The sequence below is a fragment of the Lepidochelys kempii genome, chromosome 1, assembly GCF_965140265.1.
Source record: "Lepidochelys kempii isolate rLepKem1 chromosome 1, rLepKem1.hap2, whole genome shotgun sequence".
NCBI classification, from domain to species: domain Eukaryota; kingdom Metazoa; phylum Chordata; order Testudines; family Cheloniidae; genus Lepidochelys; species Lepidochelys kempii.
In genome coordinates, this window is record NC_133256.1 from 164,682,377 (window position 1) to 164,706,559 (window position 24,183).

Consider the following 24,183-nt stretch of genomic DNA (forward strand, 5'->3'; position numbering starts at 1 on the left):
GGAAGAATTCTTCCATTGACTTAGCCAGAGCTACACCGGGAGCTATTTCAGCTTAACTACAGCCTTCTGGGGTGTGAACTTTTCACCGGAGTGACGCAGCTAGGTTGATCGAAATTTTAAGTGTAGACTAAGCGTTGGTCTGAGTGGCCAGAGAACTGTTTCCTTTTAATTAACTTATTGTTCTTCTGCATTTTAGTGGATTTAATTTGGAAGCTTTCACACTTTTCTTACAGGGATTAAAATGATCTCAAATGAAGGCACATTGTGTACATGTTAAGAGCTCACAAATCCTGTGTCAGATGAATGGGTCCTTCAGTTATACTGATCTTGGCACCTATTCACTGTACTATACAAAGACAGACTGATGGAGTTTCACACGCATTTGGAAAATGGAAGACATTTCAGGTATGAAACTAATGTTTGCCAATAAACTGTGTAAAAGAAGATTGACAGGAACAGAGTGAAGTCCAGTCCAAGGGGTTGAAGTACAGTTTTACTCTGAAAAATCTGAAAGATCTGAAAGAGGACAGAGTTGCAGCTAGCCCTGAAACTGGGACAGATATTGTCTATGTTAAAATCCAAATCTCGAGTGAGGAGAAACCACCAGCTCAGAGAGGAGGAGGTGAGAAGAAATTCTGAGGCAAAATCAGGAACATCTCTCAAAGTACATAGTTAGTGGATTTACAATTGAGAAAGCCGTGTATTTCTGAACAGAGGCATTCCTTACCACTGTGATGTGCTATCAATTCAGTTCAGTTTGGCTTCAACAGGCAAATTGCTTTAGCAAAGTAAAACTTGATATACTGCCATAATCAGAAATTTCTATGGAGAGGTTTGCTTTAAAAACATACTACTGTACCTATCCACTGGGAGTCTTTTATCAACAGGAGCTCCCACCCTGTGTGTGGAATTTCAAGAATTCAAAACTCTTCTTTTCTCATGGCTACTAGATGATCTGTAAAATAGTTAGAGCTGCAAATCACTTGCTAATGCTTCAGATTGCACAGTTTAGTAGTGTTTGGCAGAAAAAACCTGCAAAATGTGCCAGCAACACAGAAGAATGTTATCTACTACCTGGTTTATGTATCTTTGCAAAACCACTACAATGATTAATAGTATGAGTTATCTTATCACATACATACCCCTCAGCCCACAAATAAAGAACAAGGTGTCATAATTATTGTTAGCGTAATTAAAGGGAATTCCAGTAACTCACTTTTATAAAAGGACCAACAATACAGAATTTACTGTCTAAGCATATTATGTATTAGCTCCATGGCAAGCCTCCAGCTCCTTCTTCATAAAAATAAACATCAATCTTCATAATTCCTCTCACCTGAAGGCTAACATATGAGGGTAGATTCTTAAAAGCTCTAAAACATACCTTTAAAAATCCCCTATTGTGCCTGCAAGGAACCTGCCTTCTAGATAATCCATAGACGATCATTGTTTTCTCTGATCTTCAGATATATGGCACTGTACAACTAAAATAAGAATCAATCCCAATATGGCTACTTATTGCCAACCATGCAAGTAAACTCTGAGTACTGCTTATTTGGGCCTCTCCAATGGGAAGACCTGCCAGAGGTAGACTCAGAAAACTCCACAGTGTTTCCCCATAGAGTTAATTTGGCATATTCCCCACAAGGAGGGGAGGAGATTGCAGCTGCAGAGGGGAAGGGGCAGGGTGCACAGCTTTCAAATCTATGAAGTCCAAGGATCTCTGGTGATATTGCCAAGAGTTAACACCTCCTTTCGACTGGAAGCACAGATTGCTGCGATTGGCTTCACCAGTTATACCAGTATCTTACCTCAGTGCTCAGGCCAGGGGGTAAGAAAAAGCAGGCATGGGGGGAGTTAATGATACTATTGCAGTTTCTGTAGTGTAGCAGTAGGGGCCTGATCCAAAGCCCTCTGAAGAAGTTATTGGAAAGACTTGGATCAGGCTATATGTAAGCTGCCTACAGGAGCTAGCTACTTCCCTTCTGGCTAGATGCCACCCTTACCCAGCTGCCAAAAATGCAGAGCCCCAGTTATTTGGTGCTCAGGTGCAATGACATGTGCAGGCTTCTAGGGGGCACAGACCATGCTCCCTCTCTGGTCTGGGGGCTTTTCTGCCCCACACACCGACCAACTGTTGGGAGCCTCTGGTGTTTTTTGAGCAGAACCATTAAAATAAACCCACTACTGGGCAAGAGCAGTTATTGATCAGGACATACAGGAGAATGAAAACACAGACACAGGGATGGAATTTAAAGTGGAAGGATGTTACGTTATTCATTTTTAACTTTAATGGAGTGGGTTAACTCTCCCCACCCCCAATACCAAAAACATATTTGGGTTCAATGTGGGTGTTAACTGACCTCTATGCCAAATATCTAATGTTCAGGGTTGGACCTCTTCAGCCTCTCCCCTAGGATTCACCTCTCCCCCAATCCTCTGGCTCTCTTCCCTTTGAGGGAGAATGAGGGTACAAATGTGGGCACCTGTCTGTGAAGACTTATGGTCTCCCCATTTTTCACCAGCATACTCTTATTCACCTTTGGGAACTGGCCCCTCTGAGCCTCTCACCCACACTGGCCACTGGTTGCAAGCTGTGTCAAAATTACAAACTAATTTATAAACCTACAACTTTTAAATCTTATCTTTGCTCTCTATTTACCTAAAACTAGGCCTCCAGGATGCTGCTAAGAAGGTGGAAAAACCCACCAGGAACCTTGTCAATCTTGCCCTGAGGGAAAAATTCCTTCCTAATCCCAAAACCCGGCAAACAGTTCAACAATTCAAACTATACCTCCACAACAGAACAGGAAGCAGCAACCACAGCAGAATTGCTACTGCATACTGTGGCCTTGGCTACACTTGTGAGTTACAGTGCAAATTCCCCGTCCACACTGGCAAGGCACGTAGAGCGCACTGACTCCGTGGCTAGAGCGCTCCTGGTAATCCACCTCGGCGAGTGGAATAACATTTGATGCGCCCTGGCTGGAGCGCCGCAGCGCCATTGTGGACACCCTAGCCTGTTAATGCACTCTGATTGGCCTCCCAAAGTGTCCCACAATGCCTGTTCTAGCCACTCTGGTCATCACTTTGAACTCTTCTGCCCTGCCCTCAGGTGACCAACCGTCAGACCTGCCCTTTAAATTCTCTGAGAATTTTGAAAATCCCCTTCCTGTTTGCTCAGCCAGGCGTGGAGTGCTCTCAGCGAATCTTTCCAGGTGACCATGCCTCCACGCTCCAGGCGATTCCCAGTATGGAGCAATGGCGAGTTGCTAGACCCCATCAGTGTTTGGGGGAGGAAGCTGTCCAGTCCCCAGCTGCACTCCAGCCGTAGGAATTACTATACCTTCAGGCAGATATCAAGGGACATGATGGAAAGGGGCCATGAGCGGGATGCACTGCAGTGCAGGATTAAAGTGAAGGAGCTGCGGAATGCCTACCGCAAAGCCCGCGAGGCAAACCACTGCTCTGGTGCTGCCCCCGCGACCTGCCATTTTTACAAAGAGCTGGACGCGATACTTGGCGGCGACCCCACCTCCACTCCGAGCACCGCCATGGACACCTCAGAGTCCAGTGCAACAAGGCAGGAGGAGGAGGAGCAAAGCAGGAGCCAGGGTGCTGAGGCAGAGGAAGACACCCCAGAATCCCTAGATGCATGCAGCCAGGAGCTGTTCTCAAGCCAGGAGGAAGGTAGCCAGTCGTAGTGGCCGGTGCTTGGGGAAGGACAAGAAACATCAGAGGAGGTTCCCGGTAAGCAGCTTTTCTTTTGGGAAGGAAGTTATTTGGTGCGGGCTCTTGGGGTGAGGAGGGTTAGGGTTGCATGCATGCCTAGATGCAGAATAAGGCATTGATGTGCTCTCTCACATTGCAGTAATCTGCCTCAATGATCTCTTCAAAGGTCTCAGCCAGAAGTTGGGCAATGCGCTTGCGCAGGTTTTTTGGGAGAGCCACTGTGCTCCTTGTCCCAGTCAGGCTAACATGTCCACGCCATTGTGCCGTGAGGGGTGGGAGGACCATTGCTGCACACAGGCAAGCTGGATATGAGCCAGGGCAGAATCCACACTGCAGCAGAAGACCCTCCCTTGCTTCCCACATCACCCTCAGTAGCAAGATATCTTCCAGTACGAACTCCTGTGGAAAATGTGGGGAGAGTGTTCAGTATAGGGGCCCCTTGCTGCTGTTGGCCCTCCCCAAGGCACAGAAACTTAGAGGAAAGTACGAACATGAAACAATCAGTCACGCTTGACCCTGTGCTTACTCACCATTTTGGGGCTCCCGTGGGTTATGTGCGCTCACTTTGGGAAGGCCAAATTATACTATTGTGTAGACTGTGCTTGCCCTTAAGTAAGGGGGAATCATTGCTCTGTCTGGTGTGAACAATGCTGCCTCTGTTAAGTGTTGCATTTTGCCTTTACAGATGCAACCTTGAGATCTCAGCCGTCCCTTGTTATCACCAGCCGAAAGACTCCAAAGAATCAGAAAGAGGCCATGTAAAAGCAAGGAAGACATGTTGCACGAAGTAATGCAGCATTCAAGTAACGAAAATCGAAAAGTGCAGGAGGGGCGGGACAGTGAAAGGAGGATCCGCCAGCAGAATGAGGAGCGCTGGCACATAAGCGCGGATCGCCGGCACCAAAGCACGGATCGGCTGATAAGCATAATGGAGCGCCAAGCGGACTCTATCCAGGTGCTCATAGCCATGCAGACGGAGCAGTACCGCGCTGGCCTCCCCCCCCCCTGCAGCCCTTGTCCCAATACTCTTTCCCTTGTGCCCCCATGTCACCTCCAACCCACTTTCCCCAACATCCAGGTTCTTACTGCCACCAGCTGCCTCCAACACCTGTAGCTTCACCACCCAGCCCTGCAAACTACGACCCTTACCCAGTGCACTCAACCTCCATCACCATGCATTTTAGCCAGCCTGAAATGCAGCACTCATTGCACAGCACTCCAGACAGGACATATGCAAATCTGTGATTTTACCGTTCACCACCCCATCCCCTTACCCTTTCTGTTTCCCAAGCAGTTGTGTTTCTTTTCAATAAATGAATTTTCTGTTCAATAAATGGATTTTTTGGCTTTGAAAACATTCTTTATTATTGCATAAAGTAAAAGAGACCTTAGCCCAGGAAAGAAATAGGCACTGCAAGTCAGCTTAGAAAACACAAATTCCTACTAACATTGGAACCACTGCACTTCACTCCTGTGCAGGGCACCAGACATTACTGGTGGCTTCAGCCTCAAATTGCTCCCTCAAGGCATCCCTAATCCTTGCGGCCCTGCGCTGGGCCCCTATAATAGCCCTGCTCTCTGGCTGTTCAAATTCAGCCTCCAGATGTTGAACCTCCGACTTCCATGCCTGAGTGAATCGTTCACCCTTGCCTTCACAAATGTTATGGAGGGTACAGCACGCGGATATAACCACGGGGATGCTGTCATCGGCCAGGTCCAGCTTCCCATACAGAGAGCACCAGCGGCCCTTTAAACGGTCAAAAGCACACTCCACAGTCATTTTGCACTGGCTCAGCCTGTTGTTGAACCACTCCTTACTGCTGTCAAGGCTCCCTGCAAACTCGTGTCATATGCGTTACTCGCGTTGATATCGTCAGAGTCCTCACTGTCAGTTTGTAGCTTAAGGAGTAACTTGACTGCCAAACGTGATGCACTGGCGAGACTCGTCAGCATATTCCTCAGCAGTTCGGGCTCCATTCCCACAGACCAAAAGGGAAGACAGAGCACGCAGTACAAAAAACATTGAAAGATGGCGCCAAATGTGGATGGAAACACAGGGATTGCTGGGATGCGAACTGATGCATAATAGGGCATTGGCCCTGCCTGCCCCCTTCCCACAAGCCACAGCGCCAGAATGGGAAGAGGTGCTCTGTGGGATAGCTGCCCATAATGCACTGCTCCCAATGCCACTGCAAGTGCCGCAACTGTGGCCATGCCAGTGCGCTGTCAGCTGTCAGTGTGGACAGACTGCAGCGCTTTCCCTGCTGCACTCTCCGAAGGCAGGTTTAACTCACAGTGCTCTACATCTGCAAGTGTAGCCATGCCCTGTGAGGGTGAAGGGGAGAGGTAAGAAAGACAGTGCCCATGAGCAGCCCCGGCCTATGTCCCCGCCTCCTTGGGCAAGTGGAGGGTCCAAGGCTCCCCACAGCAACCCAGCCCCCCTGGGTGGCTCTTACCACAGCCCAGCTTTGGCTTCTGGCCTCGGGGCAGGGGGAGAGGAGGAGCAGGGGGTCCCATTGCAGGTGGGAGGTGTGGGGGCCCAAAAGTTCTTTGTGCCGAGGGCCCCAATAAATCTTAATCCACCTCTGGCTGCAGGGGTGCAGCTGCACTGGTGCTCCACTGTAGTGCTTTGGTGGAGATGCTACTTCTCCAACAGGAGAGCTTAGTTAATCCACCTCTGAGGGTGTGGCTACACTGGAAACTTCAAAGCGCTGTCACGGCAGTGCTTTGAAGTGCGCGTGTGGTCACATGCAAGCACTGGGAGAGAGCTCTCCCAGCGCTTCTGGTAATCCACTTCCACGAGGGGATTAGCTCCAAGCACTGGGAGCGCAGCTCCCAGCGCGCTGAGCCTGTCTACACTAGCGCTTTAAAGCGCTCCGACTTGCTGCGCTCCGGGGGGTGATTTTTCACACCCCTGAGCCAGCAAGTTAGAGCGCTATAAAATGTAAGTGTAGACAAGCCCTGAGAGAGGCAGTAGCTATGTTGGCAGGAGAAGCTTTCTACTCAACATAGCTCTGTCTACACCGGGGGTTAGATTGGTATAACTCTGTCGTTCAGGGGGTGGATTTTTCACACACTTGAGCAATGTAGTTATACCAATGTAAGTCTGTGGTGTAGACCTGGCCTGAGACTTTACCCAGAGTAAGGAAATTCTCTGTAGGGGGAGGAACTTAGGTGTACCCATGTGGATCATATTTCAGGATCAGTGCCTTTATACAGTGCTTTGATTATGCTGAAGTGCTTTATAAAGGCTAACACAATACAATAGTGGATTTTCTTTACTTAGCTCTGCTGTAGATGAATTATGTGGAGCACAATTTAATATCTAGTGCATTTGTCAAGCACATATTTTAATTATTGCAATTTATGTTCTGTAGATCTCTAGCTGTGTGATTGTACCTACATCTCAGGTATTTTGGCATGTAGCTATAATAGGTTACAGATACTAACAGGAAGGCCAGGTTTAAGAATCCAGCTCTGGGCATGTGCGCTCATATATATATACACAACTTTGCATTATTATGCTCTGTAAGTAGAATGAGGTCTTCAAAATTATCACATATTTGCTCTTACCACATGCATAGCTGACATTAAGATATTTTTTCACTCCAGGCAGGCACGGACTTCCAAAATGGTTGTTGTTGACAATAATTTTACACCTTTGTTTCCCATAACACCTCTTTGATAATACTTCTAAAGCTGTATAGGAGAAACAGTCTGAAAGAAAAAAATTTGAAATGTTGGTTATATACATATACTTATGTTATCAAAGACAATATCTACTACATGCGTACTTATGAACCTGAACCTGTCATCCATATTCAGTCAAAACTCCCATTGATTTCCCTGAGTAGGACTGCAAAATTAGATCTTAGGTTTATTCATTGAATATAAACCTACGTTGCTAACTTCTACATTTGCCTTGCATTTGTTAGGAAATGGGATTTGTATATTTCTGTTGCAGGTCAAAAATGTGCTCCCAGTTTCAATAACATGCCATGTGCATTAATTTTATAAAAATAAACTCATCCACCTGGATTTTACATTGAAGGTGAAATGAACTGAATAGGAAAGTTTATGTACTGTACCTACCTGCTTTAATCTACTTCAGAAAAAGCAGAATATCTTTAAATGCTATTAATTTCTCACATGTACTAAACACAAATCCAACAGGAAAAATGCATTTTTGTCTTGTTTTTTAAATACGAAACCTTCTGAAATTGCAAGTGAGAAGAAGGTCATTGTTTTCTGGAGCTCTCTGCTCCCAACCAATATTATTTCATTTCCTTTGTGGCTTTCTATGAACGATGGATGCTTTCTTTTTGGAGTCTCCAGCTGGGGACTTTTAAGAGGTAAGAAATATATTTCGCTCCTTTTGACCACAAATGTCAGACAAAGAAGGCAGCTCGTTATCTTCTTCCTCTTCATTTCCATCTGGGTTGGCTAGTGCTACTTTAGAAGAAACATGCTAATGATCACAAGGAGTTAAAATAGGATTCACAATAGATTTAACACAAGGCAAAAATCAGTCACCTTTGAAAAGAAAATAGAGATTTCATATTGAGGTTTTTGACAAAAATAAAAATTCAAAATTTGAAGTCCAGAGATAGAACAAATCTGTAATGTATCGATTTAATTCTTTTAAATGCAGACCAGACTTAAGCAACTATGAGTAATTTGTAAACCTGAGTAGCTAGTCTGCGGATACTGCATTGTTTTGTTTGTTTTTGGTAAATGGCTTAGTGACTGGTAATCTTGAGATACATATTCCCTTGAAAGCAATTCTTAGCTATAAGAAAAAGCTGGTGACTCTTAACTCCAGCACTTTTGATGCGAGTCAGAAAACTATAAGAAACAAAATACTTTAGTTTGCAAAGTCTTCTGACCACATTACATATGAAGTCTGTCATAGCGGAATTTTATAAACTCAAAGCTGACAAAGAGAAGGAAGAGTTTTGATTCAATGACTCAGCTGTTTTAGTCTCCCTTTGGTGAGCTTGAACGCTGGAAGACAGAGTAGATTAGGTGGACATTTTTAGGACTCTTTAGGCAGCAAAATAGTTTATCTTGGCAAGTAAGAAAGAAACTAAAGAACATTCTGTAGAGGAACTATCAGATGATCCATACAGGAAGTGCTCATGATAATAATATTGTTCTTGCAAGTTTAATTATATTTTCTACAACCTTTCTTGCTCTGCTGTTAATTTTATTTATATGAATGGTGTCTTATATGAGGCTCAAGCCATTGGCCTGCTTATTTCATTCAAGTACAATGATATAATGAGAACATGTTTTATTTCAATGTTTTTAGGTGTTGGTTCATGTTGCTGTTCATGTTAATAACTCCTTTTAGTCCATATTCATGTTGACTTTGGGTTAGGCTCCTCTACCTGAGCCATTCTTGGCACATCACATAGATTGATAGGCTCTTGGCATCTAAATGTTTTGGAGGAAATTCCAGAATCTGCCTGATTTCATGTTGGGTGGATCCATTCAAACCTTTCATGCTAATTATTTGTCCTTTTTTTTCTTTTACAGGAAGGGGTAGTTTTTCTAGGCTTTACATGCAAAGTTTTATGACTAAAGAAAACTATTTAATTGTTCCCCATAGGCTAGCCAATGTTTAACAGCTAAACAATTCAGTTCAAAATGTTCTACAACTTCATGCATACTTTTTGTGTGTGCTTGTTATCTTTCCAGTAATTCCCCACAGTTAGAATGCTGGCAAACATGTGGTTCAGTTGGCAGGAAGTCTGTATATTTAATATTAAAGAGTACATTTTCAAGAACAGGCTCAAAATGTGCCCCTGCAATTTTGCTCATGCAAACCTCCCCAAGCAGAAATTACACAGATAAATCAAAGAGATGCCTAACCAGGTGAGCTACATATGCTATTCTCACATTCAAATTCAGGTTTTTGAATACACAGAATAGCAGGTGCAACTTATGGGACTGGATTGAAATATCTTTGACAATTTGGCCCAAGTGAGTGAGTCCATCCTTTTCTCGATTGAAGAGCCAACTTGTAGTAGTTGGTGCCTAGTTATTCTTCTTCCGCCATGTCACACTGTATTTTGGTTGTCTCACCTATTTCCTCTCTCTCTCCACTGTCCATTCTGAGCCTTTTTCTCTCTGTGTTCTTTTTCCCTCCTGTAGATTTCTAGTAGTTTTGCCTTCTATCCTTCATTCTCGTTTTTGTTCTTTACCTCGTTTTTTCATGCTAGCCCTGTCATTCCACTCTGTCCTCCTCTTGCTCCAAATTCCCCCACTTCGGTCTGCCATTTTTCCTCTCTCTCTCTCTGCTGCCACGGCTATATGTTCTCTCTCAGGCCTTGTTTCACTGCTAAAAAAGGTATACTTTATACCTCAGGGTAGCTAACATGTATGAGCTATCCTAAAGTAAAAGCATGGAGACTAGCCACTTTAGCTTTACTGTGCAGTAAACTAGATGAAGTCAATTCTATATCCCCAGTGGGGTAGGACCTCAACTAGTTTACCTCATGGTAAAACTAAAGTACCTTGTCTTCACTGTACATTTACTATCAGCATTTCTCAAACGAGGCCACTGTGGCTGCATGCGGCTACCAGCAGATTTTTTTGCGGCCTACAACAGCCTCCAAACCCTGGGCAGAGATTGGGGGCAAAGCAACAGCCTCTCCCTGCAGCACCCAGCTGTTGCTCCTGAATAGCTGTTAGCAATGGCAGCGAGATGCACTGCCTTGGTGTTTGTGCTGGCATCGCCAGCAGGGATTGGAGCCCTGCACTGCACAGCCTCCTCGGGGGCTCCAGGCAGCACGTCTGGATACACGTGGGGCTGGTGTGCACAGCGCTGGAAGCGGCTATGGTGTTTGGTTGCTGGGACGCTCCCTCGGTAGCTCACCCACTCCCACCGGGCCAGGGCCTGGGGAGCCTGGGATTCCACAGGCAGTTGGTGAGTTCCCGACTCACCTTCCCCAGGGTGGGCTCTTGCTGAAGGGCCACAGGAGGCAGGGACAGAGAGACGGGTTTGTCAGAGCAGCCACCAGCATGAAGTGATGGCCACACTCTAAGGCCACCACAAAATTTGTTGTGGGAACCCCTCGCTCATATGCATTTGTGAGCCTAGATCCCCCTTGTTTTCACACCCTACACACTACTGCAATAATATTTGTGCAAAATATGCCTTGTGAGGTGCAATATGAAAGCTAAGAACATGCTGGTTATTAATATAATTTTACAAAGCATATGTTAACATTATATGTAAAGTTAAGAATTCCATCTGCATGATGTTACTAGAACATGTTTAAGACCAGACAGCATAGCCTAGGTAAAAGGTGATAAACTAGTCTGTCCTAGACAAAGGAATGTGGGTTTACCTCAATTTACATATTAGCAATAAACAAAGCCATTGAGCTAAACTCAAGAGAGAGAGAATGAACATAGCTTGTGCACCCCAGAGAGACATAGGAGACTGAATCCCCAGTATGACAAAGGCATCTTTTTTGGGATATAAGGAACAGAGGGAGACTCCATCTTGATCCTTCACCTTAGGAGACAATGAAACCAAAAATTTGATCTCTGTGATGGATCCTAGCCAGTAAAAGTCTGGAAAGGAGATTGTGGGTGAGAGAAACCGTCATGAACAAAGATTATCTTGCTAGATTAAGTTTTAGTCTTCTATATGTGTGTTTTCACTTTTATTTGCTTGTAACCATTTCTACCTTTCCCGCTTGTACTTGGCGTCACTTAATACAAGCTCTTTTGTTAATAAACTTGTTTTGCTTTCATTATCAATCATCAGTGCTGGGTAAGTTCAGTGAAGTGTGTGCTTCCAGAAAGCTAACAGGCTGGACTGTTTTACTGTCTCTGTAAAGGCAGCAAACCCAAGGCTTTCTCTGTGAGGGTCCACTGAGAGGGACTGGTTCCTGCAGAAGGACAATTTTGGGGCAAATTTGGGGCTGGAAGGGTACTAAGGTCAGCCTGCAAGGAGTAACCAAGTTGAAAAAAGTCCAGGTGAGGCTTGTCGGCTGCTGGCAGACTGATGGGGTCAGAGTGCTGGACCAAAGCTGCCCAGCCACAGGGCACCCAGGATTACAAGGCAAACGGTGACCAAACCCCTCACGGGCCTGTGTGAACTCCCAAATGTTACAGCGTTACCTGTCCCAAGGTAAAAAGCACACATTTGTAAGGAATGAAAACAAGGCCTCTCTTTCCCTGAATCACTAGTGCTACAGGGCTCTTTGCAGTATGTCTCTTGTCACAAACTCTAGAGGGATCACCCTCATCTAGCACCACTCACGGGAGGGGAAGAATAAGCGTAGCTTAATGGAGGTCTGGAATAAGAGAAGTATTCCTAGGGGAGAAGGGTTAGTGGGCAACATGCAGGTGAGTCAGTCAAAGATACATAATAAATGCAATGTATCATATTACCACATCTGTGATGGGTAGATGTATGTATAAATAAATATGTTCACTTGTTGTTCAAAGGGAAAATTTAATAAAGTCAAAAACAGTCTAAAATATATCTGCCTCATCTGACCTGTATATTACATTATATTTGAAAAATTCATTTTTATGTCCATGTTATTTAATAAGAAAAATTAATCAACTTTCCTTCAATAATGGAAAGCAGAGAATAACACACCCTTCAAATGAGAAAGATTAATTCAAGACTGTGCAACCTTATGATATTTCTGGCAACAATGCTTTAAACACAGTAGGTAGACTGTATTCTGCAAACAGGATCCATTTTCCAGCTAAAGAGCATTACTTCAAAAAGAGTTTTTCTTTGAGGTCCCAGTTCAGCATGGAATTTAAACAAGTGCTTAACTTTAAGCATATGAGTGAATAGTCCCATGAACTCAATGGAACTAAAGTCTGTACATAAAGCTAAGCACATGTGTAAGAGTTTTCCTGAACAGAGCTGAATTTAAGCATGGACTAAGGTTTGAAGGTAAGCACATACTATTCTTTTTTTCTGGAATGCCTTAATGCTTAAATTAGATATGTGCTCGCATAGGTTGCTGAACTGTTACTTAAATGTTTGAAATGAATTGCTTGTGAAAGGTGGCTGATCGATGGAGCTGGAGGCTGAAGTCTTCCATCCACAGAACACGTATGATATAGAAAGTAGCAGTATAATCGTCTCCACACTGCCAGTTTACCTCACCCTTCTCTGAAGGGAGCCTCTCTCTCGAGAGAAGACAGTTAATTCTCCAGGCCTCTCTGCTGAGATTGCCAGCTAGGTGCCAATAGTGTTGGGTGGTGGGTTTTGTGAAGCAGACATTTAGCTGAGTGGAACTGAGGAATATGGGGCCTCAAAAAGGGGTTTAATACAGCAGGAAAATATCGGCTCTGACCTCAGTTATTTAACGAATTAGAAAGTCTTGTTTCCGGAGGAAGGGCTCTTTCAGCTCGTAATTAGCTTTAGTCAGAAATGTTTTGGAATGCAAATTACACCTAGCCGCTGTAGGCATAAATCGTTCAGGATTTAATTAGTAGCAATTCTTCTGATTTCTTAAGGCTTCTCACATTTCAGCCTGTACTCTCTTTTCCCTTGCACACAAACCTTGCAATTCCATGGAATGGCCAGAGCTGGCTGAAGCAGCAATTTTAGCCAAGTCTGTGAAACAATGTTCCGTCACTCCTTACTAATTGCTGTCCAGTACTATCCCACTGCCATGCACAGAGCCGGTGTAGCAATTGTGGGGAGGAGTTAATGAGATGGGTTTTTGGGATGCACCTCAAAATTAGACCAATTTTACTTAGATTGTAAGCTTTTTGCAGGCAGGGACTGTCTTTTTTTGGTCTGTGTTTGTACAGCCCCTAGCACAATAGGTTCTTGGTTCATGACTGGGGGTGCTAAGTGCTATGATAATACAAATAATAATAATTAATACATGTGTGAATGGGAAGAGGAGGTCCTTGCCAACTTCCGACCACAGAAGTAGAGCCCAGCTGCTTGTTCCTTTCATCCCTGATTACTGGTTTTCATGACTTTATGTTTTCAAGGGTGTCTCCTCAATAAAAAAAAGAGCTAGTCAGGACTTGCATTTTAAATAGTGTGAAATCTCTGCTTTCAGTTTATCAAACCAGGCTGGCTCATGCTTTGCAGAGCCCAAGGTCACTCTGGGAATAGGAATTGACTGGGGGAAACAATGCAATTCTGGAGCACATTAATGCTGGAAATTCAAAAAGAAGGACAATAACATCGCAATTTATGCAGGAGCATATTACATGGGGCCCAGCTTGTGCATCAGAAGACACTCAGTAATATTGTTAACTGTAGCAAATACATGGAATACATTGTGACAGGTTTCAGAGTAGCAGCCATGTTAGTCTGTATTCACAAAAAGAAAAGGTGCCACAAGTACTCCTTTTCTTTTTGGGAATACATTGTGTTCATGAAACATATTCCTGATACCTTTCAGTTTCAGATCCAAGTATGTGAGTAAACAAAGCACTAGATCGGGTTAAAAATACCACTTATGACTGAAACCATTCCTTGGATGTAAGTTCAATAATGAAAGACTGATCTCTCTCTTTGCAGAGAAACCATTTATGTGATTGTGTAGACAGCATCAGTCTCCAACAGGATTATCTCATGTTTTGGTCCTATGTTGAAGTGGACCCGAGTTCAGAATCCAGCCCTTATGGATTTAGCAAAATTTGTATCTATCTGATGCACAGAAACTTGCCAGCACAAGTGTGCAGGACAGACACGTGGTTCCTTATTCTTTGTGGGGTGATAACAGAGTACTGATAAACTAGAATTTGTTGCTGCAAACTTCTTAAATGTTTATCACTGCACTTTGCAGAAATCAGCTCCATATGTATATAGATTGGTTAAAGGGACTTCTTATTTTATTTTAAACTACAGTACCTAGAATACATTTTCAAATAATTCAGAAATCTAAGCTTCCATTTAAAAAAACACAAACCAACCTAAGTTGTTAACCTTTATGGTTGCAAGGATGTGGACATTACCTGATACAACTGTGTCTGCAAGAGTCTGCAGACAACTTGAAACAAATCACTGTGAGGGATGTGATCTGCCCATCCAACTCTGGAGGTCAATGCTGAAGCCTAATGAGAAGTTTTAAATATTATCATTGTTAACTATTTTACTGCTAATCATTGAATTGGGGATTGGTCCTGCTTTGAGCAGGGGGTTGGACTAGATGACCTCCTGAGGTCCCTTCCAACCCTGAGATTCTATGATTCTATGATTTCAGCAGAAACTTCTCCACGGTGGTTGGATGTAGCAGCAGGCATTTGGGCAAGGTGCTGTGGGACACGCTATGAATAGCTGCTGGGGTGGGAAGTGAAAAATTCAATGCATTCCCCTTCTCTGCAACTTACAAATGTCAAGTCAACTCCAGTAGCCAAAAGAGGAAGGGAAAGAGAAGATGTATCCTGTCCCCATATCAAAAGCCTCTCCTGCCTTTTGGTGGCAAATTTACATTTAATGTACTGCATGAGCCACACAAAACAGCATAGGCAATAGGAAGCTCTATTTTATATTTCTGATCTCATACATCTCGGAGAGTGTTGCAATTCAAATGCAAAATACAGCACTCTGAGATATGGTGCAGATTTGTGCTAGTCCCAAGGCCTAACCTTCATCAGCTGCCTACAGCAAAATCAGCATCAAGATTGATTCCAGCTGCTGGAGACAGCAAACAACAGTGCTGATGCTGCAAGAAAGTTCTTTTCCTATCTCTGTCTGCTGCTAGGAGGAGGCATAAACCAAGGCACCTAGGCTAGTACAGGAGGCCATTGAAGGAAACCACTCCTTTAAATTTTTAGTCACTGGAGGAAGTAGGTGTAACCCCACAAAATCTCAAACTGTTGTCCTCCTAGTGAAAGCCTTTATATGTTAATGAAACACAATACTGCACAGCTAGCATCCATAGAGTTGAGTTGTAACCTGGGTTTACAGCAAGAGCAGTTAACCAGGTGCTCTCACCTCAAAAAGTGTGAATCCTAACTTCATAATTAAATTCAGGGGGAGAACAGATCAAAGAGGAACTGTCTGGAAAATAAATACGTAGGAGTGTGGATTGGATTTCCTCCTCTCAGTAGTTCTGCTTGGATTGCAATGACAGTATTTTTTGAAGGGAAACATAGTGAAATACATGTATAAACAACTGAAAACAAGAAACAATATCTCTTTTAGAACTAGGGCTATGCAAACTGATTCACATAAAAGGAAAACTGGCCCCCAATTTTTGCCCATCTCTCAAACTGTTTTTGAGGTTCAAAAGGTTTGGTTAATAACTCCTCATCTCTTTCCCTCTCCAACTCCCAGCACTGAGATAGGCGGGAGGGGATTCCAAAATGGCTGCTGCTCTCTTCCTGCCTTTGAATAACACCACTAATCTCCCTCGGGTATTGTGGAGCTCTCTCTCCTCACAACTTTCTTAATCTCTTTCCCTTTTTACAGCTTTCCCATGATTGTGGGTATGCAGCAGTTCCTGGCAGTCTTCTAGACTAGGCCCTGCGCATTAAGTATTTTCCCCACTTCGTTCATGGTGAGAAATGCTACAAGAGTGCTCCATGTCTATGTGTATGTAAATAATTACTTAATACATAAATTACTAGTAGATGGCACTCAAAAATAGGTTGCATGGTCCCTGGGTTTTGTAGGAGCAATAAGACTTGTGTACTGTAATTTGCTTCCCTTTACATAGCTCTGTACATCAGCTCTTGACAAGAAGTGCTTTTGAATTTGCAGCAAAACAGTTGAAGGTTTCCTTTAATACATTGAATAATCCCTGAATTGCTGGTATTTAAATGTCTAGCAATTTCCTAGATTTTGGTTGCATTAAACTGTTCATGATTTCTGGAAATTAAAAGTGAGTAGTTAATAATGGGTATAATTACAACAGTGTATGTGTATTCCTTGAGCTGCCTGCAGTGATTTGTACTTTTACTTTTTTAGGGGGTGTTCTCATCTCAGTGCACAGAGGGTTACACGTGGAAATCCCTCACACCAAGAGGACAACATACCCCTTATTATGTAAGCTGCAAGCTTTTTGATGATTATTAATGAATAAATGATTTAGGGCCAAGTTCTTCCCTTAGCAACATGTACACAAAGCCCACTTACCTCAGTGGGAATTGAGCACACATATCCAAGGTCATAATTAGGCCGTTAATGCTTCAGGAAATGTATGTGTATGATCAATAAGGGAGAATAGATGTAATCTGTGTAAAAGTATTTTAGTATCTTACCTTGAACATTTCAGCTAGGGGCTATCTATTATGCACCAACCCTTCTTTCAAGTACTTTCATGTGTTAATAAGAGTAATTTATGAATTTAGGAGTGTTTGTTGACCTGAAGCTTCCTTGCACGCTCTATGGTAACCTATGCTTTGGCACAATGCTTTATTTTCCTTTGGCTAATAAATTTTCTCTATTACATCTTGTTCCCATTCACATGTTACTAGGAATTTAAAAAAAAAAGAAAAGAACAGAACATGTTAGAAAAGACAATGCTGTACACGGAAACAAACTGCTACAAACTCCCGTACTGGCTGATCCCAGTTACAGTATCTTAAAAATATTGGGCACCATGAAGGTACCTATAGGCTTGGCAATTCAGAGCCCTGACATTTCTGGGCTTGCTGCATCAGTTATGAATGTAAAAAAAAAATTGCTTGAGCCCTGGCACCTTCTTCATTACAAGTTAAGCACTGCTTTCCTCCCTCATTTTTGAACTGACTCTACTCTTGGAACACATGAAGGGTAAGATTTTCAAAAGCACTCAACGCTAGCTTAACTCTGCTCCTATTGAAGTCAGTGGGCCATGACCTTCAAGAGGCAGAGTTTGGCCAATGCTTCTGATGTCCCACTGAAGATGTATGGGGTATAAACACTCAGGCTTCAAGGCATAAGCCAACATCTGATTAATGGAAGCTAGGAAGAAACTTTTCCTATTCCATAATGGCCTTCTGCAGGGTTTCTTGCACCTTCCTTTGAAGCAATTGGTGCTGGCCAATGTTGGAGACAGAATACTGGACTAGAAGGACCAGTGGTCTGATCCAATATGGCAATTCCTACATTCCCTTGTTAAAGGCATAGGAAACTAAGCTGCACTGGTAAGCATGACTTGGAGCATTCCCATCAACTCAGCTGGCCCCAAATCCTCAGAGGTCCTGACCACCTGCCACTCCTGCTCAAGTAGTGCCTTTGGAGTTGGCCCTGAGGGGGGCTCATTCCAAGAAGCAGAAGTGGCAATGCAGAATCAATAAAGGGGCTCAGCAACTCAAAGAATCAGGGCAATAACATCTCCAACTTTGGAACAAGAACAACTTTAGATCTCATTTTCATCCTTCAGGGCTGGGGAAACTAAACAAGAACAGAACATTCAGCATGGCCTAGAGAATTCTTATCTTGTATTTATGTATGAGAGAGTACACTTTTTGCATCTGTTTTTAATTCTTAAAGCTTTATGTACTTTATCTGGGCCCCATTTGAATCAAGCCTCTGAAAATCAGTCAATTGGCTTTACAAGTTTAGGGAGAATTTAGAATAGTTCCATAATAGCGTCAGCTCTAAGCTGCGTCTTGTAATGAGTTACTTATCAACTCTATTCAATGGGATGAAGGTCACCAAAACCTAGATTCTAATTAATTCAGTACCCAACACCACTGGCAGTTTGACCCAGTACTGAACAAGGGTGAAACCCTGGCTCCACTGGAATCAACTGGAGTTTTGCCATTGACTTCAGTGGGGGCAGCATTTCACCTCAGGTAATTTCTTCCCTGATGTAAACTAAAAAGTTCTTATGTCTGCACTATGAGGCAAAGAAAGTAATTGTAGGACTAAAGGTCTTAGGGCTGATCTGAACACAAACGCGTACAGAGATAACAACAGGTGTCAATTAAAACTAATTTAATTATTGTGATGCAAGTCAGTGTGCAGGCACTCTGCTGTTTTTATTAGAAAATAAAAAATTAATTGAGCCAAAATCATTTTGTTATCGACTTTAGCTATATTGACTGTAGCCTTTTTTGTTCTGCCATTAATGTAGCCACACACAGATGTGTACTGACACAACAAAATCAGTTTTAGGAAATCAATTTCATTACATCCGTGCAAGTTTGCATGTAGACTGGGGTTCCCAGACTTTTTGCTGGCATGACACTATTTTGATGAATTATTTCCTCCCAGAATCCCAGACAGCATGGAAGATGCCATTTTGAAGAGCAAAACGGCATCCTCCACACAACATGACCTCGCTTGCACTGCCGATTTGTAGTACCACCAGAGGATCTGGTCCATTTGCATAAAAATAATCATAAGCTTTTATCTGTTTTATTGGTATTGATCTTTTTACTGAGTTTTTGTATAAGCATTGAATATAATTTTCAGCTAATACACTTTTTAATAGTACATATAAAGCTAAATAGAAATATTGGCTTGCAGACAAATGGTTTTGTAGACTAATTATTGATCCCCTCTTCACGTTGTAAGTATCATATTTCTCACTCTTGGATGAAATACACCTCTGTGCAGAGGGCCAGCACGAATTCTATGCATCAGTTAAATCACACTGAACCCCTCAATACAGGGCTTCAGTGGGACTTGAGTGGTGCACAGATCTTGTGCTGGTCCTCAGAGTGAAATTCTCTCCAAACATCTTGAATGTCATCCACTGAATAGCTTTCATTTATTCAGTGGCTTGTACTCACCTTAAGCACTCACATCGCTACAGTTTAAGGTTATCTAGCTTAAAGGCAGCTGCAGTAATATACTTTAAATGGTCTATTTCCTGCCATGCATCAGCTGAGTTTATGCATTTGTTATTGACCGGTTATTATTTATTATTTACAGTAGCACCCACCACTGGCCTTCTTTCTATACATTTGAAAGGGGTATAGTCACTGCCTGAAGTAGTTCACAGTCTAAGGACAAATACTATTATTTATTTGTATTACAGTAGCATCTATAGGCCCCTATTATGGACCAGGACTCAGTTTTGCTAGGAGCTATACAAACACCGAACAAAGAGACAGACCATGCCCAAAAGACATTACAATCAAAGTATAAGACAAGAGCCAACAGTGAATACAGACAGACAGGGAGCACAGGGCAAGGATAAGACAAGCATTATAAGCAGCTGTCACAGCACATTGGCTGCCTAACCATTGTCAGGAGCAGACAGAGGTTAGGGGAAAAGGGAAAGCAAACAGGGATATTTACTACAAGTTAATTAGATTCACAACAGACATCAGAAGTAGAACTTTTAAAACTATTGCTGGACCATTTTCTAGACTGCAATTATTATATCTCAGCTACACTTCCGATCTCATTTTTGTTCCTCAGCCTGGACACTGTGTTTTAAAAATACTAGTTCTCATTAACAGCTGAGTGAGATGCTATTCCAAAGAACAGTGGATCTTGCATATCAACTTTTCTATCTGTTTTCTAAATTTCCACATTTCTTTTAAGAAGGCTGCATAAACACACTAAAACTTACCAAACTGAGGGGCATGGCCCACTTCTGTAGAGCAGATGTCCTTCTCACGTGCTAATCTGCCATATGTGGCAGAATAGATGTTAAGAAACTTTGACTCTTTACAGTGGAGTTTCAGTTCTTCGTTTTCACACGCTGATTTGGTTTTATGTTCAGCTAAAATAGAAACCAATAACAATGTTATATTATGAGGTGGACCGTTGGACTGTTAATGGTTAATTAATGAAATGTGGCATACCTACAAGGAGGAACTCAACCAAACAGCGAGGGGAAAGTTAACTCCTCCTAGATGGTTCCCTCATTTTAAATTAATTAAAAAATAATTTTCCCAGTCTTCTCTCCCACTGGCTCATCTTCTATGACCTGCTTTATAAAAATACTCATTAAAATAAATCTAATCTCTCTTTGCTTCTCCAAAGGACATGGCCACATTCTCCACTGCTTCACTGTTAAGTGGCTCAGCCCACACATTAATAATATAGATGGTCTGCATCACTTGGTGCCACAGCATACAGCTGAAGTGAGCGCCAAAGAATTTGAGGCACTATCGTATAAGAATGGTTCGATTTCAAATGTTGGTCTCAGCCATAACCATTTAACTCCAGTGAAGGCAATGGGTTTGCACAGATATGACTGAGTGTGGAGGTTAGCCCATTCTGTTGAACATCTTTTAAAATGAGTCATGAAAACAGGAAAAGGGGGTTACACAGCTGAAAAGGGGGGAAGGGAAACCTTATTGTTATCAGGGATGTTGACATGAAGTACTAAGATCAGACTGGAGAGAGGAAAACTTCATATCTATTCATAAAACAAACTTAATTGTTTCATCTGAAATACAAGAGACATAAAATAGCTTTGATTTCCTTGGGAATAATCCAGTTCCCCACACAAGAGCAGACAGAAAGTAGTCACTTTTAAACATTCTTTGTATTGGCTCACTGATTATTAGTTGTGTAGAAGTGCAAACGGTGCTGCACAATAGGTAAGTTGTGTGAAACAAACAAAAAAAGTTCTGATCTGGGGGGCTAACAGCCTAAAACTATGTTCTGTGTCCGTACAGCACCTAGCACAATGGGATCCTGGTCCATGACCGAGGTTCCTGGAGGCAACTGCAATACAAATAATAAAGAAACCAGAAGCTGTTATACTACAGGACAAGCCAAACCAGTTGCCTAGGATAAGAATATAATGAAGATTTTTTTGTAGCTATACCATACTAATAAAGAAAAAATAACATTCCTAATGAGACTAAAAACTACATAAAGCTGACCTCTAAGAATCTGGAAAAGTACTCAAGCACATGCTTGAAGACAATGGGTACATCTACACAGGGATAAAAGACTCCTGGCATGGCTATGGTTGGCCCAGGTCAGCTGACTTGGGCTGTGAGGCTAAAAAGTGCTGTGTAGACATTTGGGCTCAAGCTGGAGTTTGAAGTCTAGGACCTTCCACCCTTGCAGTTTCCCAGAGCTCGGGTTCCAGTCTGAGCCCGAACAGCTACACAGCAATTCTTCAGCCCTAGTGCCGGAGTCAGCTGACCTGGGCTAGATGGAGGTTATTTATCCCTGTGTAGACAAAGGGGCTTGACATTATGCATATGCACAAGAGTTTTCCTGAATATAGGGATGTTTTCCAAAATCAGGCCTAACTAAGAATGTTAATATCATACTGAGAAATATAAATCTTATGTTGAGATAGATTAGATTGTTTGCACTCACCTTGAAACCTATTATTTAAAGTAATTCTGCAGACAGGAAACTCCATTAAATATACTTTTAGGTAGCTTTTGTAAAAGTCAAATCACAAAGTCAATCATAGATATGAAATATCTGCACTACAGTAGATGAAAAATATCTAGTGACTTTAAAAAAACAAAGAAAATCCCAATCCACTGAGATCCATAAAATGAAAGAGCTTTTTAATGACACAGACCTTAATATAATATCCAGGATACATACAAATATAACAGATAGAAATCCTGGAAAGTAAGTATGCAGGCATATATTTATTTTTCTGAAGACAGGTTCACCTATTAATATCGGTGATGGGAGTCAATGTGTTGGTGCTATTTCAAAGTTAGTGATTCCTTATCTGAGCTTCCTGTCCTTGACTTTGAGGTCCTACACAATTCAGTCTCCCTTCACCTATTTGTTTCTTGTGTCACCCCGTCCCTCCCCTCTCCTGTTCCTTATTGCCAGTCTTGATGCCCTGTTTCCTTGCTCCTTTCACAATCCCCCTTGTGCTTCGATGATGCTCCCCCTATACACGGAATATCTTCTCTGTGCGGCAAAGTCACTACTCTCTGAAAATCCAAATGCCTTCTTGAAGACCCATTTCCACTATACAAAAAATTAGCCAGCAAATAATGGCTCGGTGCTGGGGAGTTGGAATTCACTCTTATATTTAATAAGACAAAACTTAAAAAAAAAAAATCCAGCCTCTTGATTGTTGTTTCCCTGTTCTCCACCCTTCCTATTTTTCTCTCGTGTTTGTACGAGTGCCCATTGAGGCAATGACTGTCTCTTTACATTTGTTGTCAGAACCTACCCTCATTCGAGGTTCTACTGAAGTATAAATACTTTATCATGTATATTTATTCTTTCAGTTTTTTGTGTATACTTATTCTTACATGTCCACTGAAAACAAATCTCTGTTATGCACAAAAACTGGTTATGGCTGAACTTCAAAAGATTCTGAGGTTTTGTTCCAGCTATCTAGGCATTTTTTCCCACACTCATCACCATGGTATCTAGCCTTTTGGCATTTGTATGCTTTTAATACAAACCACTTCTTGTGAAAAATGGCATAATATTCCTCTCTAAAGTATGAGCTTTTCCACCTTTTTTTTTTTAACTTTGTCTTAGATTCTGACAAACTCTACGAGCAGTTACATTGGTAGCAAGCATGTGAATATTGCAGACAAGATGGAAAGCTAAGATAAAGTAGAAATACAATTTGCTATTAATCTTAAAATCTGAAAACTTCACGTAGATTTATGCACAGCTTTCTGCACTGGCATTATAACCAAAACAAATGAAACACACACACAAAAATGAACTTGCCTGTTGTAGAAATTACTTACTAGGTTTGCATTTAAAGGAGACAAGGAGGTATTTAGTGGTTCCTGGACATAGATCAGGTCCAAAAACCCGACTATTGACAAGGAGTTGGCAGGCTCTCTGGTTCTGGCATTCATCCAGTACTTTCTAGAACAACGGGCAAAAAGGATAGTCTTGAAAACAAGATATGAAGCTATACAGCAACCAAAACTCTTAGCTGCATTTTGCTCTATACATGAAAGAAATTATTCAGTGGCACTGTTTTTTTTTTTTTGTCATAGATGCATTTAAAAAAAAAAAAAGATATATGACAGGAATAAGACCATGTCTATGCTGAGCTTTGATTGGTGGCTGAAAATCCTGGGTGAGTTCATTTGAAACACAGTTCAAACTAAGGACTTGATGCAGCGAGGTACTTAAGCACATGAGTAGACTCAAGAGGGACTACTCGTGTCCTTAGAGAGTTAGGCACATGCTGAAATACCTTCCTCAATTAGGGCCTAAATCCATTTCAGACATAATTTGGTTAGCCGATGTAGATGTGACCAAACTACTTAAAATCTATTTTTAAAAAAGTCAGACCTTGATCAACATCAGTTTGTTTTTCTAATAATATCCTGCTATTCCTATTGTGCTGCTCCAGCAAGTAATCAGTAATTGTAAGGGTGAGAAGAGTAGAGCAGAAAGGCTTCCAACGTTATAACCATGTTGTCAACTAGAGCTGCTCTGAGCAGAGTGAAAGAACATGGTGATTGGCAGGCCAGAAGCTGTTTACAGCAGCACTTACACTTTGCTTCTGCTGCTGGAGCTGTACCAGTGGTAGCGATGGTGGGAAATCTTAAGGAAAAAAGGATAGTGTAAACCAGGGATCGGCAACCTTTGGCACGCGGCCGACCAGGGAAAGCCGCTGGCAGGCTGGGACAGTTTGT

General features: G+C 42.3%; 1 protein-coding gene across 2 annotated transcripts in view; it reads right to left on the reverse strand.

Annotated features, from left to right (window-relative positions):
• EVA1C (eva-1 homolog C) overlaps nucleotides 1–24,183 on the reverse strand; it is a 62,870-nt gene that overhangs the window by 8,475 nt on the left and 30,212 nt on the right. For both annotated transcript variants that reach the window (XM_073362288.1, XM_073362279.1), the window contains exons 3-5: nucleotides 23,278–23,401; nucleotides 20,199–20,351; nucleotides 7,306–7,449 (exon numbers count right to left, since the gene is read on the reverse strand). In XM_073362288.1, the coding sequence (XP_073218389.1) occupies nucleotides 7,306–7,449; nucleotides 20,199–20,351; nucleotides 23,278–23,401 (421 nt within the window). The remainder of the gene's footprint in view (nucleotides 1–7,305; nucleotides 7,450–20,198; nucleotides 20,352–23,277; nucleotides 23,402–24,183) is intronic.